Source organism: Callorhinchus milii, unplaced genomic scaffold (genome assembly GCF_018977255.1).
Source record: "Callorhinchus milii isolate IMCB2004 unplaced genomic scaffold, IMCB_Cmil_1.0 Scaffold10, whole genome shotgun sequence".
NCBI classification, from domain to species: Eukaryota; Metazoa; Chordata; class Chondrichthyes; order Chimaeriformes; family Callorhinchidae; genus Callorhinchus; species Callorhinchus milii.
In genome coordinates, this window is record NW_024704751.1 from 7389804 (window position 1) to 7409122 (window position 19319).

A 19319-nucleotide genomic window follows, 5' to 3' on the forward strand; every position below is an offset into this window, starting at 1 on the left:
AAGGGCGCTATATAAATGCAAGTTGTTGTTTATTGGGCTCAGCCATAAGGTTCCCGGTGCGATCCATCTAACCCACTCTTCAAAAACCCTACCCCAATCCTTAAAGCGTATCCACGGAGAGGAGGGCAGAGAGAGCTTTTGCTCTGCATCCAACCATTTGTAATCTGTACCTGGGAGTGATCGCTGCCCAACATCCCAGCGATTAATGAAATACTTCATCGGGTCTGTCCTAAAATGACCCTTCGCCCTTCTCAACCTATGCCCTCTCTTGTCCCGTTGCCTAGGCACGTCTGAAAGGATTGCCATGTTGGTGCCAAGTCATGAGCAGTTTCGTGCTCTGAGCTTAGACTGCCCCCAAACCCATTTCACGTAAGGTCCCTTGCATTGACAGAGGCTCCTGTTGAGCACCTTACATAGCTCCTATAAGGAGGGAGCCCTTTCAAGGCGAGAGAGACAGTATTTGATCAAGATTACACACCTTGCCGGAAACGCAGCTAGTCTTGCACGCTCTGTATCACGTTCCTCCTCTGTACAGTTTCCATGCCCAAGAGGACAAGAATGCTAATTGCAGATGGTGAGATCAAATCTGTTGATATGGATGTCAATTTTCCAGTCGATTATTAGTGTATCTGCAGCTCATGTTGCTTCGGAAACAGGCTGGTAATACGTACGAGGGAACCGAACATTTATTTGAGATGAATTTAATGTATCATCTACAGACTTGCCCGAGAGAGAGAGAGAGACGTGCAGGATGTTTCATTGTGCATTGTTGGTGTCTTAGCTTCAGCAAACCCTTCTCATTTTACCTGCATAATAATAAAATAACAATAATCCTTGCATTTGATATAGTGCCTTATCATGTTCTGGGAGCGTCTCAAAGTGCTTTGCAACATTTTGCTGTAAAGACTGTCTATTTGGTCGGCGAATGCAATGGCCAATTTGAGCACAAACATCTCAAAAGCAGCCGTGATTAACCAAACTTATGTGGGGGATTGTTGGCCAGGACATCGGGAGAGAGAAACTCCCTCTCCTTTCAAATAGTGTCTCGGGATCTTTAACATCCACCTGAACAGGCAGACAGGACCTCAGTTTAATGCCTGATGCAAAGCATGGCACTTCCAACAATGCAGACCCCCCCCCCCGCCCCAGAACTGGCACTGGGAGCATCAGCCTAGACTGTGAGATCAAAGCCTGCGAAGTAGAGCTTTGAATCTACAACCTTCTGAGTCAGAGAAGAGAATTCAAACCAACCAACCGAGCCACGCTGCCCCCGTGCCTAGTTGTAACACGATATCATGTTAAGGATCCCAATGTACTGTACTGAATTGTCAGCTTTGCTCAGTTGATAGAACACTTGACCCAGTCACTATACTCTACAACAATTACCTGTGAAGAGCCTTGAGATGTTTCAAGGCTTTATAAGGGTGGTTATGATTTAAATGCTTGTGGGACCCTCGAAAGATGAAAGCAAGGACGCCACTGAGACATGTGGTTTCCTGGTGCTTTAGAACAGGTCATGTCCGAGATCAGATTTCCTATTGTCAATTCACTTGAACCATTCGACTTGCCTGTTTTCCTTCCTTCCAGTTTGTTTTATGAACCCAGTTTTGTAGATTAAATTATTTGTGTGTAATTTCACCTCTTCTTCACGTCGGCTTCATGTTTCGAGGGGAGCATTGTGTTGCGAAATCCTGTTTGGACAATGGTACTTCCCACTGCATAGTGCAGACCTAAGGGACGCAGTGTTTATGTAGAAGACTAAAAATGGTATTGACGATATGCTTTTATTGGGGACAGATGAAGCAATCAGTTTGGCAACTAAGCCAGGGGACTGAATGTCGAGGTTGTTCTGAATTGCATCAAGAGCCTCAGGTGAGGATATTATATTTTGGGGGGATAAATATCAAATGACACTTCCGCTCCCCCAAATGGTAGAAGTTGCAAATCTGAAGTGAGGTGGGGAGGGTGTTGGGAGGTGTGATCTCAACCTCTGACGTTTCAAGAAAACCTGTTTATTTATTGAAGAAATCATTCCCTCTCCACACGTTGTGATGTGAGAGATTCCCTGTTAGACTCCAATGTTGTTGTCCTGTTAGCCATTGAAGACCTTCACTCACAGGAAGCACTTTTTTGCACAAAATGATTGATGATTGAACGCAAACTATCTGCTCACTTGCTAAGGTTTGCTTAACACAGCTTTGAAGACAAAGCTGTTACAGAAGCTGTTTTCGCATGCTTGATTCATGATGGAAAGTTGTTCTGCCTTCAAATAGGACGTGGGTGCAAGTAGGACGAAATGGGACATGCGAAAAATTGACTGTTGCATTTGGCCACAAAAATTCACAGTCACTACACTTTAGAGTAAAATCCTGTGAAGAGCTTTGGGACATCCTCCTGATGTAAAAGGCATTGTATGAGATGTAAGGGTTGTTATTATTTGGGCATTCCCGGGCAATTCTCTTCGGCTATGCTTTCGGTCACCTTTTCGGTCACCTTTTCCCTACCCCACCCCCATTTTTTTTGTGTGGGGGGGGAGGAGAAATAGGAAGTCTTTCGCTGGGGATGTTAAGTGCTTCAAAGTTGTTTGTGTGTGTGTTTGTTGTGTGGTTGGTGTGTGTGTGCAGTTATATGGTTGACAGAAAAGCAGCTAAAATGGAATTATCTCTTTCGTCCCCCCCCCCCCCTCCCCAGTTAGAAGCAAATCACTCTGCTTCCTTGAGTCTTCTCTGCACCTGGTAGGATTAGCATTACTGAAAATAACAGCCACACCTTCAGGTCCTGAAATCCGAGACACTCAGTTAAAATAAAAAATATTCCATTGACTCACTTGTTTTCAGGTGCTATAGAATATACATTTGAGACCGTCACTTGGTATAACACATCAGGAAAACTTAAGTAACCAATTTTTTTTTGGTGTAATCATCTTAGTTTTTTTTTAACGACCAGACAGGTCGACCACAAGTGCAGGAGGTGACGGTGATGTCTGCTCTTGGCTCTTTAAGGTGCCGGATGTCTCTTGTTTTCGGAGTGCATTAAGTTACCCATCAGTGGTTCTGAGGAACTGGATGACTGAGCTGCCTTTTCTGACTAAAACCAGCAAATAGCTCTGGATAAATATACCAGAGGGGGAAAAAAAACACACAACTCTAAGCCAACAAGATCAAGTGGGCTCTATCTATCGACTGCTGTTGCCTTTTTTTTCCGTTATTAAGGGGCGAAAAATCAATTGATTTCCAGGTACGTGAGTCCTTAACAAAACTTTGTCCTGCGGCTGAGAGTACACTAAAGAATGGGCATGTGTGTCAAACAGACTTGCTCCTGACGTTAGCAATTTATGAATGGACTGGGTGATGTTCTAAGGCTGCAATTTACAAATGTTCTGCTTTTTTTTTTCTCTCTCTCTCCCCCCTTTCCTCTCTCTCTCCTCACCAATATATCAGACCAGAAATTAGATTTGAATCGATATACCATGAATTGTCCCAAGGTTAACTAAAAAACATTTTAAAATGATCGTTCACGGGGAGAGGGATTCACCCAGCGAATGGATTACAAAAGCATTTTCATCAAAGTGGATTATTGCCTTACAGACAGCTTAATATTGTCTTTTGTATTGGCGAGGGAGCCTTGAAGCAACTTTATGATTTATACTGTGGTGTCGTTGTACATCTGAGAGCTGTACGCTTTCGAATGAGGTAAGATCACACATAAAGTTGTGCTCCCGACATGAAAGTTGCTGAATAAATGTAAATTTTATTGTATTGAAGTTATTTTGCAAAGATTCCCGCACTTTGCGACTGAGAAACCAACTGTTAAAGATAGTTAACTCAACCCATTCTTTCAACATTCTGCGCCTTAATCAACAATAACAGCAACTTGCATTTATATAGCGCCCCTCACCGAGGGTAGCGTCCCAGAGCTCTCAAAATGCTTACCAGGGTTGACTGGGGACTGTAATGACCGTGTTTTGTAGGCAAAGGGAGGTGTATCAAAAGAAAAGAAAAATGAGAACATGAGGCCATGACATTAGCAATTGTCGGTCTATTCTTTTTACCCTGTGGGAATGTGGGGCAGGAGGAAAACTCAGCTTTTGATTTGGGACAGGCCTCACCCATTTGTGGGCTCATGAGATGAGTGGATAAGTGCAATACGTGCAAGCTTAAGTGCTTTGACATGTCTTCCCGACATGAAAGACGTTGTCTAAATGTATATTGTATTGTAATTGCTATTATAAGAACAGAAGAACACAAGAAATGCTAGATGAAAAAAGACCAAAGTCCACCTAATTCACCTTCCACCTTCCTGGCGGTCGCATGCACATATGTCCCGAACTACCTATGTACTATATCCCATAATGTTATTTCCTAAAATAATACTATAAAAGCTATTGTTTAAATAGTTAAAATCAACAACATACAACGTTTTCAAACGCAGAGATACAAAAGTCATTGCTTCAAATGATCAGCCAGGCCTGAGAACCGAACAACTTATAAAACATTGGAATCTCCAGCAGAAAGTGCAGAGAAAGAAAACATTTGGAAATGATTTCTTTCTCATTGAAGATGAGTTTCCCCCCCTCTCTCTCTCTCTCTCTCTTGCTCTTGGTGTGCTATTTTCCTGCCTGAGACGCTATCTTCAGTGCCTTTCAGACATTCTTGGTTAAAGACTTTGGTTGAGGGAGAAAGACAAGGGTGGGGAAGCCACGAAAACACAAAAGAGAACATTATTCCCCTTGGAGTCCACTATACGCAGGATGAATAGAGTATTGAAAAGCTCATCATTTGAGGCTAGATTATTTTTCATCCTTCATAACTAAACCATTTGTCCGTAAGGAAACAAGTGGTTTGTAAGTATAATTTGCAAATATGAGAGTTTTTCAAAGCTTCGAGTCGCAAAATACAGGAACCATCAGCCAGCTCTCCTTTGTAATATTTGCATCCAATTTGTACAGTAATTAGCTTTGATGTGTTAATGGTTTGTTAATCTGTGTCTTTAATCAATGGAATGGTTTTTGTGGCACTTTTTTTCAGTGACATAGACTTACGGATAAGCAGCGGGATCCAGGTGAGGTGCAATTACACTTACAACACAACACAAGTTTACATTAAACAGCGCCTTTCACGTCGGGAGAACATCAAAGGCACTTAAGAGTCCTGACTTGGCATCTGAGTTGGGGTTGGGAGCCGGGGTGGGTGTGTGGGATGGGGAGGGGAGAGATGACCGAAGGTGCAGTCAGTGAGGTAGGCCTTGAAACAGGCTCTGAAAGAGGTGAGGGAGGGAGGGAGCAAGTCGGAGGAACTCCGGGATGTAGTCCCAGAGAGTGGGGGCAGATAGGCTGAAAGCCCAAATGCCCATGGGTTAAGGCAGGGAAGGAAAGGAACATGAAGCAGGCCGGTTCCCGCTGAGCGAAGGGTTCCTCAGCACCACTGTGGGTGTAGATTTACGAGACAGGAGACACATGAAGTCGATGCATCTTGTGGCAAGTGGTGGAACACTGTGGGATTTCACAATAAGGTATAGGACCAGGCGAGTCCACAGTGAAGCCAATACAGTGTTGGCGGTCAACCTTGCCTGTCTGGCTGATCAATGAGGCTTGAAAGTATGAAGGTGTATCCACAACCCTGTGAGCCAAAGCCATAACAAGTAGGGAGGGTGGTGTGATGTGATTTGTAGAAGCAGTCTTCTCTGGCACCACAAAGTACCATGTTCCTATCAGCACCAGATCCTTCCTTCAGTGTTAAGTCTCTAAACTGTGAGAATATCACAGATATGATGATGTATCTTTGTCTCTCCTACAAACATCTTACTATTATCTTGTCAAGATCTTTTGTGGCCCGATCCAAAAGTCAGCAATCTAAGCCAATTCAGAAGTCACTGTCTGACTGGCCAAGTGTGACGGGCACTGAGATTGTGAGCTCATTTTCTAGAGTGGAGCTGAACAGGTTTCACAAATGAAGAGGATTTGACAATGACGGGAGGCACTTCAGTTATGTGGATGCTTTTATGTGTGGGGGGGGTGGGGGGGGGATCGGCTTTCCAGGAGTTGGGTGGGTGCCAGGGCTGGTGGAAGAGAGACCGGTAGTGCAGTAAACGGCCACAAAGTACGCAGTCACTCCACTTTACAGTATATTCTGTGAAGCGCTTTGAGACGTATCGAACCTTGCTTTTAATGAACCAGGAACCTTGCTTCTAATGTCACATCAGAATAATGGAATTCCCAATATTGTAGCTTACAGTACAATGCTGGAAAGCCAACCTGGACTGTGAGCTCAAGTCCCAATGTTGGGGCTTAAACCCACAACCTTGTACGAGCAAGGAACAATGACTTGAGCTGATTGAAGTTATGCCGCCGCAGCTCTAGGTCTGGCCTGGAGATTTTTAATACAATACAAATTTACATTTAAACAGCGACTTTCCTATGACTCAGGAGGACATCCCAAAGCGGTTCCTGGCAACAGAAGGACGATTTCCAAAGCCTCGAAAAGAAATGGCTCCAAACAGCTATCGGCTGATTCAGCTCCGAAGATGCGCGACTGGGATATGTCTGCTCATCGCACTGTTAACCTCGCTCACACTTCTACTAGGTTACCTCGAGAGGCCGGGTGAGTGTGGCTGCTTTCCTTCACCATCGAGTTCCGTGCTCGTCTGCATCGGAGAGGTTCTTATTTTGCACGTGCACATCAGAGGTCTGTGGCTTTCACTATCCTCAAAAGATAAAAGTCCCTGTAAGAACTTTCATTTTATTATTATAATAATAATAACAATCCTTGCATTTGATGCAAGTAAACTCCTGATAAATAATAATAGTCCTTGCATTTGATATAGCGCTTTATCATGTCTTCGAGACGTCTCAAAGCGCTTTGCAGGATTTTAACCACGAAGATCAGAAAACTTGCTTTTAATGTCACATCAGAATGATGGAATTTCCAACAATGTACAGTCCTGCAATGTCAACCTGGACTGTGAGCTCAAATCGTTGCATTTGATGCAAGTAAACTCCTGTTAAATGGCGTTAAAGCCGGAAAGAGCCCATCAGCAGCAATATATGTTGCAAAACCCATTTAACTGTGAAGAGTTATCGAGGGTGTGCTGTGTGCAAACCGGTTGCCGAATTCAGCTGCAAAGTTTTACAGTAAATCTGTGACAGGCCTTGAGCTGTTCTGGATGTTGTGGGTGCTGTATTAAATGTAAGGATTATTCTTACGCTCTCGGTGATCAGATTGCTGCTTTTGTGGCTCTGTCAGGAGCGCGGCTGCTCTCGGGTCTCCCGGCGAGATCAATGCTCGTGAACCCTCACTGCCACTGATGAGCTGAGCGCTTTGAGGCATCTCGAAGACGTGATCTGGTGCTATAGCAAATGCAAGGATTATGTATTATTATTACTGATGCATTTTCCTTCATTTGCAGAAAGTAAACCCGTTTCAAAGCGCGACGTCACAAGTAAGTGGATCTCTCGTCCCTTTGCACTCGCCGGACCCACATTTACATGCGTCATCCATGTACACACTTGTGCACAGAAATACACACGTAAAGCCATCGTTTTTTTTCCTCTCTCCACTACACACCTACCATCCTCTCCTCCTTCCCGCTTCCCCCACTTCCCTCATCCCCTTCCCCCCCCCCAACCCTTTCAATCTCTGCGGTACCTTGCACAGTAACAGTTATTCCTTTCCTCTCTCACTCTCACTTTAGATATCACATCATCAGTTCAGTCCTCCGAAGGTAAGGCCACTGTGCTAGTCAAGCTTTGAACCATTGAATCATCGCATAGATTCACAGCAATTTTCTCGGGAGTGAATCTATTTATTAAGCATAGAATTTTCATGTCACTTTGCTTATTGCGTTGGCATTCTGCGAAACATTTCATCCCCAGCACATTACCATGTGCAAATTGGCTGCCCTCAACACACACAGTCACTACACTTTACGGTATAACCCTGTAAAAAGCTAAAAGGCTTTGAAGATGTCCTCCTGATGTGGAAGGTGCTTAATCAGATTGCAATAATTATGGTTGTTATGATTGTTATTGTTGTCTTCTTCCAGCCAACCTTCCTCCCAGATGAAATGGTCGCTCACTTTGTTGGACCTTGATGTGTGCAAAATAATTGCCATGTTTGGCTGCAAAAACAAGTCACCTGATAGCAATTGTTGGGAAACACTTCAGTGTTATTAAAAATATAAGACCTTCTCTCTCTTTCTTTCTCTCGCTCTTTCTTTCTGTCTTTCTCTCTCTTTTTCTGCTGTTGTCCCACAGCACGGCTAGTGAACGGGAGGAGCGGGTGTGAGGGGAGGCTGGAGATCATGTACAACGGGACCTGGGGCACGGTGTGCGACGATGACTGGGACATAGTCGACGCCAACGTGGTCTGCCGGCACCTGGGGTGCGGGCGAGCTCGCTCGGTCTCTACCAACCTGGCCTTCGGCAAGGGCTCGGGCCCCATCCTGCTGGACAATGTGGATTGCAAAGGGACAGAGCGTTCACTGAGCCAGTGTGGCAGCCTGGGCTGGGGCATCCACAACTGCTACCACTATGAGGACGTCTCCATCATTTGCAATGGTAAAAGGTTTGGCTTTTTTTGCATCCTCAAACAGTCACCAGCTTCAGAACTCCACCACGCCGGGAAATTCACCGGCAAAGTGTGCGCTTCAGCAAACATTCCTGTAGAATTGTTTGGGTTACAGCACAGACGGTGGTCACTGGAGCTCTGTACTCTAATCCCATTCCCCTGCACTCTCCCCCAACGTGTTTGTGCTGGTACTGTTTATCCTCCCAAAGCCTCTAACATGCTGAACTCCCCATGTACTGCACGTACCCAGGAGACATCCGTGTGAAGACTTCAGCGTGTTTAGGACAATAGATTACCAAAGAGCTTTGTCGTTCATTTTTACGTTCTGCCTCTTCAGATTTCAGTTCCCCATCGCTCAGCCCAGTGAGTAAGAACGTGGCTTCGGCAGAGAAGAGCGTGGAAGGTAAGACACAAAAACATCCACACGACCTAAGTCAGATTTGGTTCCTCGCTTTGGGGGAGGGCGGGGTGGGGAGGATGTAAGGAGGGAGAGCAGGACAACAACATTGTTAGACCGAGTCCTTGGAAGGAACACACCCACGTTAGTTGAATGCCTTACCCAGCACTATATATGTCACACTTTTCTCGTATTTTATTTAATTTTCGCCTTGCCGCCTCTCTCCCCACCTTTGCCTTCCACCGTACCTACGGTCACCTTCTCCCTCACCACCACCCCCCTCCCCCGGCTCAGCATCGGGCTCCACCACTGTTAAGAGCTCCGAGACGCCATCCGGGGTGAAGGGCCCTAGATACATGCAAGTTGTGGGTGTTGTTGTCTCTTCCAGAGGGCAGCATCCGCCTGGTGAATGGACAGAACCCTTGCCAGGGCCGAGTGGAGATCAAGCATAGAGGGCAGTGGGGCACGGTGTGCGATGACGACTGGGGCCTCAGTGACGCCAGCGTGGTGTGCCAGCAGATTGGCTGTGGCAAGGCCGTCTCGCACACCACCAATGCCTACTTTGGCTACGGCACAGGCCGCATCCTCCTGGACAACGTGAACTGCGATGGTGCGGAGACCTCGCTGGCGAGCTGCTACAGCCTGGGCTGGGGGGTGCACAACTGCGGGCACCACGAGGATGCTGGCGTCATCTGCTCAGGTACCATTGGAGTCCTGTAGCTTAGTGGTTAGAGGACCCGGGTTCGATTCCCCGGCCATGCAAACCCTTAAGCAAGTTACCTTACTCCACTGTTTACTCAGCTGTAAGTAGCCCTGTGAAACATTTTGTGAGAGGGTGCTGTAAAAACTTTCTTTTACCCCCCTCCCCACCACCAGAATCTTGGACATCCACAGCAGCCCCTGATGTCCTCTCCACCTTCCTTGTCCCCAAGCAATATGATGCAGAATCCACCTCGGATACCAACCTGGGTAAGAAATTCTGCCACCGTATATAAATGTTCATCTCAGGCTAAGAGAATGGAACTTATGTGGAATTTACATTGTTTGTTCCTTCTTTTCACTCTTTCTCCCCCTCTCTTCCTCTCCCTTTCCTTCTCTTTCTCTTTCTGCCCTTCTCTTTGGCGATGGGCATGATATGAAATCAAGTGGTTGTTGTTGTTGAATTGTTTCCGTTCAAATTTAGTCACAGATGCTACGGAGCAAGTTTCAGAAGACATTAAGATAACAAAAGTATCGACTTCCCAAGCTGGTAAGATCATTGTGGGGGGAAGAGTGGGGTAATCAGATGACTATATTTGCCAACAAACCAAAGTGCCAGGAAAGGGTGGTTGAAGCCAGGACACTGGGTCTCATTTAAAAAGCAGCTCGATGCTGTGATGGGGAGGAATGGTAGGGTGGGTGTTCTGGAGGGATGAGATCGGATGGGCCGAAGGGCCTTCTTCATCCAGACCGATCTTATGACCTTTCGGTTATCGCGCTCGCCTCGCAAGCGAGAGGACCCGGGTTCGATTCCTGGGTGGGTCGAAACCTTAAGCAAGTTTCCTTACTCCACACTCCTCTGTTTAACTAGCAGTGAGTAGGAACCCGGTTGTTAGTCGATGGGCAGATGGGGGTAATAATCCCTCCGCCCAAAATAATAAATAAATATATTAACTTGGTCACTCAATCCACGTCAGTTTGTGTGGCACTGCTGCGCGCAATTGGCTGCCACGTTTCGCCCACAAAACACACCGTCACTACCCTTTTCAGTAAATTCTCTGAAGCGCTTTAATAATTATAACAATCCTTGCATTTGATACTGCGCCTTATCGCTCCTCCGAGTCGTCTCAAAGCGCTTCACGTGATATATACTGTAAAGTGAGTTGTGTATTTTGTGGGGTTTGAGACGTCTCAACGACGCGACAAGGCGCTATATCAAATGCGATTATTATTATTAATATTATTATTATTATTTTATTTTCCAGTCAAATCCATCCGGCTGGTGAATGGTAACAACAGCTGCCAGGGGCGGGTGGAAGTCTTTCACAACAATAACTGGGGCACTGTGTGCGACGACGACTGGAACATCAGGAATGCCGAGGTGGTTTGCCGGCAGATGGGCTGTGGCAGGGCAGTGTCCGCCACTCAGCTGGGCTCCTTTGGTTACGGCAACGACCCCATCCTGCTGGACAACGTCAACTGCCAAGGCACCGAGACTGCCCTCATCGACTGCTTCAACCTGGGCTGGGGGCAGCACAACTGCGGGCACCATGAGGACGCCGGGGCCGTCTGTAAAGGTAAACGACAACAACACCTTGCATTTGTACAGGGGCCTTCATGCGGGGGGTGGCGGCCCGGAACGCTTGACACTATAATCTGCGAAGCGCTTTGAGACGTCTCAAAGATGTGATAAGGCGCTGTATCAAATGGAAGCATTATTATTATTGCTGTTTTTATTGTTATTGTTGTTATTGTTGTCATTGTTATTGTTATTATTATTAATGTCATTATTATTATTATTATTATTAGAGCTCCACACTCCTGAGCTGGAAGACGTTGGTAGAGAGGCTCAGGCCACACTCAGCATGTCCGTGCCACCGTCCACAAGAGCGGCCGAAGGTCAGTGTAAAGTACAGCCAACGGGGAGAGTGTCAGCGCCCGACCGCACGTGTAATGCGATGGGTGTCTGCTTGGCTCGGTCGATAGCGCTCTCACCTCTGAGTCAGGCAGTTGTGGGATTTTCTCCCCCAATGTCCGTCCTGGCTGGCAACCCCCTCACCCACTCCCCACTCCCCCACTCTCCCCTCAGCTAAAATCGCTCATTCACTTTACGTCAGTTTACAGGGACGTCGCTGTGCGCCAATTGCTGCTACGATCGCCTACAAATTGCACAGTCACTGCACTTTACAGTGAATCCTGCAAAGTGCTTCGAGACCCCCCCACCCACGAAGTAAAAGACACTGTATCAAATGTGAAGGATTATTATTATTATTTATTATCGTGAATGTCGTCGGATGAGACTTTAAACCGAGGTCCCGTCTGCCTGTTCAGGCGGACGTCAAAGATCTCGCACCGTTACTCGAAGAGAGAAGAGAAGGGAAGTTCCTCTCTCCTGCCCGGTGTCCTGGCCGACATTCTCCCAAGTAAAATCGGTCTCTCATTTCCATGGCTGTTGGCGGGAAAATGCTGTGTGCAATTCACTGCCCCGTTTTGACCACAAAACACACAGTCACTGCACTCTATAGTATAATCCCGTGAGGGTCTTTGAAACGTCTCGACGACGTGATAAGGTGATCTACCAAATTCAAGCATTTATTATTATTATTATGGGTTTCCCCTCCTGTCTCCCCCATTGCCCCAGCAGTTCGGGACATCCTCCCAATGTGAAAGCACTACACTGTACAAATGCAATGTGTAGTCATTGTTATGTATTGTCTCTCCCCACCCCAACCCCCCAACCACACACCACCCCACCCCACCCCACCCAAGGAGCACTGATCCGACTGGTTAACGGGAGACACCGATGTGAGGGTCGAGTGGAGATTTTCTTGCTGACCCAGTGGGGGACGGTGTGTGACGATGCCTGGGACCTGAAGGACGCCCGGGTGGTGTGCAGGCAGCTGGGCTGTGGGCAGGCGCTGGCCGCCCGCGACGAGGCCTTTTTCGGGCAGGGATGGGGCTTCATCCTCCTCGACAACCTAAAGTGCCGCGGCAATGAGACCTCCCTCCTCCTCTGCTCCCACATCGGTTGGGACGTGCACAACTGCGACCATGGGGAAGACGCGGGGGTGACGTGTGCGCTATGAACAGTTCGGAGGCGACCGCCTGCCTTGGGTCTGGGGGATTGGGTGGGGGGGGGAGCTGGGGTGGGGGCGTTCGATTGGAAGGGAAGGAAGGACCGATCGATCGATCGATTGGAGGGGGTGGGACGATCATCAATCAATTGGAGGGGATGAACCATTGATCGATCGGGAAGTGGGTGCGGGGGGGGGGAGGGGGGGAATTGTGGACTTGAATATATGTAAATCTATAAATGTGTAAATAACTCTAAAACTCATCGAGACCGAGCGGGCCAGCGAGTCTGCCCTGTGTTTGTGCACTTTGTACATTATCCTGCGTAACTGAGCGCCGCCGTCTCTCGCCAGTAATTAGGTCACCGTGCGCCAGAAAGAATCTGGCTTTACAGAGCAAGAGGAGGTGAACGGGGAGGTGGGGTTGGGGGGGGGGGGATTGGGGGGGACGGACGGTTGGGGCGGGGAGAAGGCAATGCTAGGGCGGGGGCGAGGTCGCAGGTGATTTGAGGGTCGCACAGGGAGGGACGTTCATTAGATTTCAATGTAAATAGTAATAGTAATAAAATTGTAAAATCAAATTCCCTTCTCCCCCGCCACCACCCCCCCCACCCACACCCCCCTCCTGACTCTCCCAGTGAGTGTCCTGCCCGGCAATCCTCCAGGTCAAACGAAACACACAGTCACTCCACTTTACAATGTATTCTGCGCAAGCGTTTTGAGACGACTCAACGACGTGATAAGGCGCTATATCAAATGCAAGAATTATTATTATTATTATTATTAAAACTGGTCGTTCTCTCCATGTTTTGTCACTGGCTGGCTGCCACACTGGCCCACGGAACCAGTCACTGCACTACACTTGGACGGGAATTGTCTGCAAAGCGCTTTGACATGTTTCAACACTAGAAGCGTGTGTCAAATGCAAGGTTTATTATTTGATTAGGATGTCTTCCCCATTTACTCTTCTCCCCCACCCACACCCCCGCACTCCTCCCCACACACTGTAACCATGACTGATTGAGAGATGAGATCCAGAGCGAGCGGGTGAGGGATGGGTGGGGTGGGTGGGGGGTGGTAGTTGGAAGGAGCCCTATAGGGTATTGGCTAGAGCGCTCGACTTGCAAGCGAGAGGACCTGGGTTCGATTCCCCGCAGGGCAAAAAGTTAGGCAAGTTTCCCTAAGTAGGAACCTGGTTGTTATTCGATTGGCGGTGATAATCCCTTCAAAAAATAAATAAAAACAATAATAAATTGATCACTCAATCCATGATGGTTGTGGGACACTGTTGTGTGCAATTGGCTGCCGCGTTTCACCCACAAAATATACAGTGAATTCACTTTATAGTATATTCTGTGAACCGCTTTGAGGCGTCTTGAAGCCGTGATAAGGCGCTATTTGTGGAGTCCTGTAGCTCAGTGGTTAGAGCACTCGCTTTGCAAGTGAGAGATCTGAGTTCAATTCCAGGCAGGGCGAAACCTTGGGCAAGTTTCCTTACTCCACACAGAGCCTAATAATAATCCCTCCAAAAAACCCAAAACAATAATTAAATTGGTCATTTTCAATCTACGACTGTTTGTGGGACATTGCTGTGCGCAATTGGCTGCCGCGTTCGCCCACAAATATACAGTCAATTCACTTTACAGTGTGTTCTGTGAAGCGCTTTGGGACGTCCTCCTGACGTGAAAAGCGCTATATCAAATGCAAGGATTATTATTATTATTATTATTATTATTTCAAATGCAAGGATTATTATCAAATTATAACCAAACCCACTGAGAATGGACATGGTGTATTATTAGATGACTGAATTGCACTGTGTGTAATCTGGTTACAGAGACTGACAGGCGTCACTATTTATGTGGATGGTGCAGTATCTCCCGCTGTGTGATTTTAGCCTCTATTATATACTGTGTGTGTGTATTTGTGTGTGTATGTGTGTGTGCATATGTGTGTGTGTGCGCACAGTATCCTTTTGTTGCATACTGTATTTCAAAGCTACACAAATAAAATTAACACAGAAGATAACAGCCTGCGATCGCTGTTGCGTTCAGTGATGAGGTTACATTTACCTCGGAATAGTAGAAATATCTGCTGATTACCTGCTGTTGGTAGTTATTCTACAACAGCTTTGCCTCCACACCGTACACAGTCACTCCCTTTGGAGTAAATCCTGCCCAGGCAGCGCTTTGAGACATCCTCCTGACGTGAAAGGCACTGAATCGAGTTTAAGGATTGTTATTTATTTCGCCCACAAAATACACAGTTGATTCACTTTACGGTATATTCCATAAAGCGCTTTTGAGACGTCTAGAAGACGTGATCAGGGCACTATATCAAGATGCAAGGATTATTATTATTATTATTCGATCCCAGACTATAATTGGAATGAAATTAACGATATCAACTTCGTATGTACGTGACTAATTTTTCTTCACTGCGAATTTGCCACAAGCCTGCGGGTAAAGTGAATGGATTTCAGAGTCTTAGTAATAATAATAAATGATAAATGACCAGAGAGCAGAAGGCTTTGCTCCCTCTGCCCCAGCAGCGCAGAGCAGTGCAGATAGTCTGATTGCCAACTCTGCTTACTCAGCTCTTGCAGTTGCGCTCGGGGGGTGTGTAGTGTGTAGGGGGGGGGAGGGAAGGGTGGGGGAGTTGTCAAAGCAATTGATCCGTCAAGTCTGCGCTAGCGTCAATCATGGGCTGCTCCGAGTCAGGAAGAAGCGAGTCGTCGCCAGCCCCAAGGAAGAGCAAACAGTGCGGAAAACTATACTGTGTCTGCTTCCACAGGGCAAGACTGAAAGTCCACCATTGTGGAACCAAGTGCGAGCACACACAGGTCTATTTTTAATACATTATTCACTAGGGGCCTGTAACGAGGAGACCTTAAAAAAAATAATGTGGTCACTCGAACCATCACACTTTGTGGAACACTGCTGTGCGCAATTGGCAGCCGCGTTTTGCCCACAAAATACGCGGTCACTCTGCACTTCGCAGCGGATCCCTGCGAAGAGCTTTGGGACGTTTCAACGATGTGATAAGGCGCTGTGTCAAATGCAAGGAGGATTATTACCACCGGGCTGATAGCCTACTGGGCCTGCCTGCTCGCTGCTGTCAATGTAATTTTAATTTCTCAATCGAATGGCAAAACAAATAATAATTTTCGTCGTGGAAAAATGGAAAAACGCACGAGGGATGCACAGGCTTGTGCGTTCGAGAGCGCAGCCACCACGGAAACACAAAGCTCAGCCTCTCTCTCCTCGGGCCACCCTTTGCGCTCGCATCGCATTGCGTTAGGCTCAAGCTGGCTTGGGATGGGGGTGGGGGGTGTATGCATTTTACTGGACGTACTCCGAGAGCTAACATTTAAAAAAAAGGGGGGGGGGGGGGCATATTTTGTTCAGCAGGTGGGTCAGTAGGCAAGCGAGCCCTTGTTATTGCTGAGGCCTCACAGCGGAAATCACAGAGCGGTTTCAGTCAAGAGAGTGACTGCTGAGGCAGGAGTGACTTTCCATTTAAGAACAACTGATGGATTTGCCCTTGTGCTGATAGAGTCGGAGTTCTTCATCCTTGTCTCCCCCAGTGAGCACCAGCCAGGTATTATGTAATAATAATAATAATAATACTTCTTGCATTTGATGCAGCGCCTTATCACATCAGAAGGGCGTCTCCAAGTGTTTCAAAGGACTTACTGTGCAATGGAGTGACTGTGTGTTTGTAGGCAAACATGGCAGCACAATTGCGCACAGCCTTGTCCCACAAACAGCCACGGAGTGAATGACCAATTTTATTTGGGGGAATTGTTGGCCAGGAGATTGGGAGACAGAAACTCCCTTCTCTTTTTGAATAGGTCTATGGGATCTTTAACAGCCCCCTGAAGAGGCAGATGGGACCTCGGTTTAACGTCATGTCTGAAGGACGGAGGGCTGCTTGGATGTCAGTGCTGCAGGAAAGGAAGGTTAGCAGCCGCTCTGTAACTTCTGACTCGGGCCACTGGATGGAGCTCCATGTGTTTATGAAGCTGTGTGGTGGAGTGGTGGGCAGAACCCAGCCTCTGGCTCACTTCCAAACACACTTCTCACCCAGCCACAGCTGGGCGCAAAGGTGCTATAATAATACTAATCCTTGCATTTGATATAGTGCCATATGACGTCTTCTCAACGTCTCCAAGCGCTTCACAGAATATGCTGTAAAGTGAATCGACTGTATATTTTGTGGGCGAAACACAGCAGCCATTGGAAACAGCAGCGTCCCACAAACAGTCCTGGATTGAGTGACCAAATTATTATTATTATTTTTTTGGAAGTGATTATTACGCCTGGAAAAGTGATCCACCTAACGGCTAATAATTGGGTTCCTGCTTACTGCTCGGTAAACAGGCGTGTCAAGTAGGGTTTTTTTCCTGCCGGGAATCGAACCCAGGTCCTCTTGCTTGCGAGGTGAGCACGCTAACCACTATACTACAAGACTTCACAGGCGTTGGTGGGATAAATTTTATTTGGGGGATTGTCGGCCAGGACATAGGGAGAGAGAAACTCCCTTCTCTTTTTGAATAGTGTCATTGGGTTTTTAACATCCACCTGAATAGGCAAATGCAATGCAATAAAAAATTACATCTGTAAAGCGCCTTTCACCTCGGGAGGACGTCCCAAGGCTGAACAGTCAGGGATTAGGACCCAAGGTGGGGGTTGGTGGGGCGGATCAGGGAGGGTGCAGGGCAGAGATGGAAGGAAGGTGGCCAAACGCATGGAGGAAGAGGAGGGTCTTGAGGAGTGCCTTGAAGGAGGCAAGGGAGGGAGCAAAGCGAAGGGAATGTAGGATGGAGTTCCAAAGGGTAGGGGCAGAGAGGCTGAAGGCCTAACCGCCGATAATGGGACCTTGGTTCAATATCTCATCTGAAAGACGGAACCTCTGACAATGCAATACCCCCCAACGCTGCAATAGATTGTCAGACAACGTGGACAACATAAGTCCCGACGTGGAACCCTTGACCTTCTGCCTCAGAAAGGAGAGTGCTAACAACCGAGGCAGGGTGACACACCTTACAAAAACACGAAAGATAATAATAACAATAATAATCCGTACATTTGATCTAGTGCCTTCTGGGCTGCAAGGGTTATTATTATTTATCGTTAAAACTATTTCTGGTTCAAAATGCTCTTGGCCTGCGCTTCCCCTGGATGGACAGGTGCTCCTGGCGCAGACTGACATGGAATCAATCAATACCGTCAAACATCTCCTGTAGCAATGCAGGCTCCACAAGATAACGTTTGCCAGAAATCATCTTGAATTGATTTTTGAGGGTTTCTCTGAGATCAATTAGCTGGTTGAGGGGAGTAATGGGAAAATCAGTGCTGCGGGCGGTGGGGAGGAGGGAAGGGGAGTGAGGTGAGAGCAAAGTTCCAGTCCTTTTCAGGGCTGTTGTTGATGTCGGCGTTAGTGGCCCCATAGGCTACTTTGTATTATGGATGCTGGTTTGCGAGAGGATTTTGTAGGTGGGAAATGCCAATGGCATTGGGGTGTTGATGGTATATAATAATAATAATAATAATAATAATAATAATGATAGGGTGTGCTGGAGCCCAACCCACAATGGTTGCTGGGAGCAGAGAAAGAGCTGGGTGATGAGCATGGTGTGCGGGCGGGAGGGGTGTGGGGGGGATGTGTGAGGTGGGCGGTGGGGGAGGAGCGGGGTGAGGTGGAGGGTGGGGGGGGGGCATTGCATGCCAGGCATCACCAGATTGAGTTGCTATGGCTACTGCCGTGCTGTGGCTGGTGTGGAGGACCTGCGACCCGATTGGTATCTTGGATGCTAAGAATGCATTCTGTGTAAAGAGCACTTCTGAACAGAGATGTGCCTGATTGTGCGATTCAAAGATGTGCATCCTGTCTATGTGTGTGTGTGTGTATTTTAAGCAAAGAAACAGAAATAAATAAAGCGCAGTAGTTAATGATGATTCTCCTAACTGCGTTTTAACAGGGAGGGACTGTACTGATTGTGGCGAGGCTGCTCATCAGCTACACATTCACACGCCCAGCAATTGCTGTCCCCAGTACTGAGCAGCTGCTTCCTGTAACTCACAAGATTGATTCAGGGTGAATGTAAGAATAATAATCCTTACATGTGATACAGTACCTATAGTGGAGTCCTGTAGCTCAGTGGTTAGAGCACTCACCTTGCAAACGAGACACCTGGGTTCAATTCTGGGCAAGACGAAACCTTGGGCAAGCTTCCTTACTCCACGCACCTAATAATAATCCCTCCAAAACAAAAAATAATGATAAATTGGTCATTTTCAATCCACGACTGTTTGTGAGACGCTGCTGTGAGCAATTGGCTGCTGTGTTTCGCTCACAAATATACAGTCAAATTCACTTTACAACATATTCTGTGAAGCGCTTTGAGACGTCCAGAAGATGTGAAAAGCGCTGTATCAAATGCAAGGATTATTATTATATTATTATCATGTCTCAAAGCACTTCCCAGAATATATTGTAAAGTAAATTGACTGTGTATTTTGTGAGAGAAATGCAGCAGTCAATTGCACACACCAGTATCCCACAAACAGTCGTGGATTGCGTGAC

General features: G+C 47.0%; 1 protein-coding gene across 1 annotated transcript; it reads left to right on the plus strand.

The window, feature by feature from the left end:
- The first annotated feature begins 6415 nt into the window (after positions 1-6415).
- LOC103180697 (scavenger receptor cysteine-rich domain-containing group B protein) lies at positions 6416-12746 on the plus strand. The gene is made up of 8 exons (XM_007896685.2): positions 6416-6599; positions 8252-8554; positions 8902-8967; positions 9350-9661; positions 9838-9930; positions 10926-11237; positions 11470-11559; positions 12430-12746. The coding sequence occupies exons 1-8, from the start codon at positions 6416-6418 to the stop codon at positions 12744-12746; spliced, it is 1677 nt and encodes a 558-aa protein (XP_007894876.1).
- The last annotated feature ends 6573 nt before the right edge of the window (positions 12747-19319 follow it).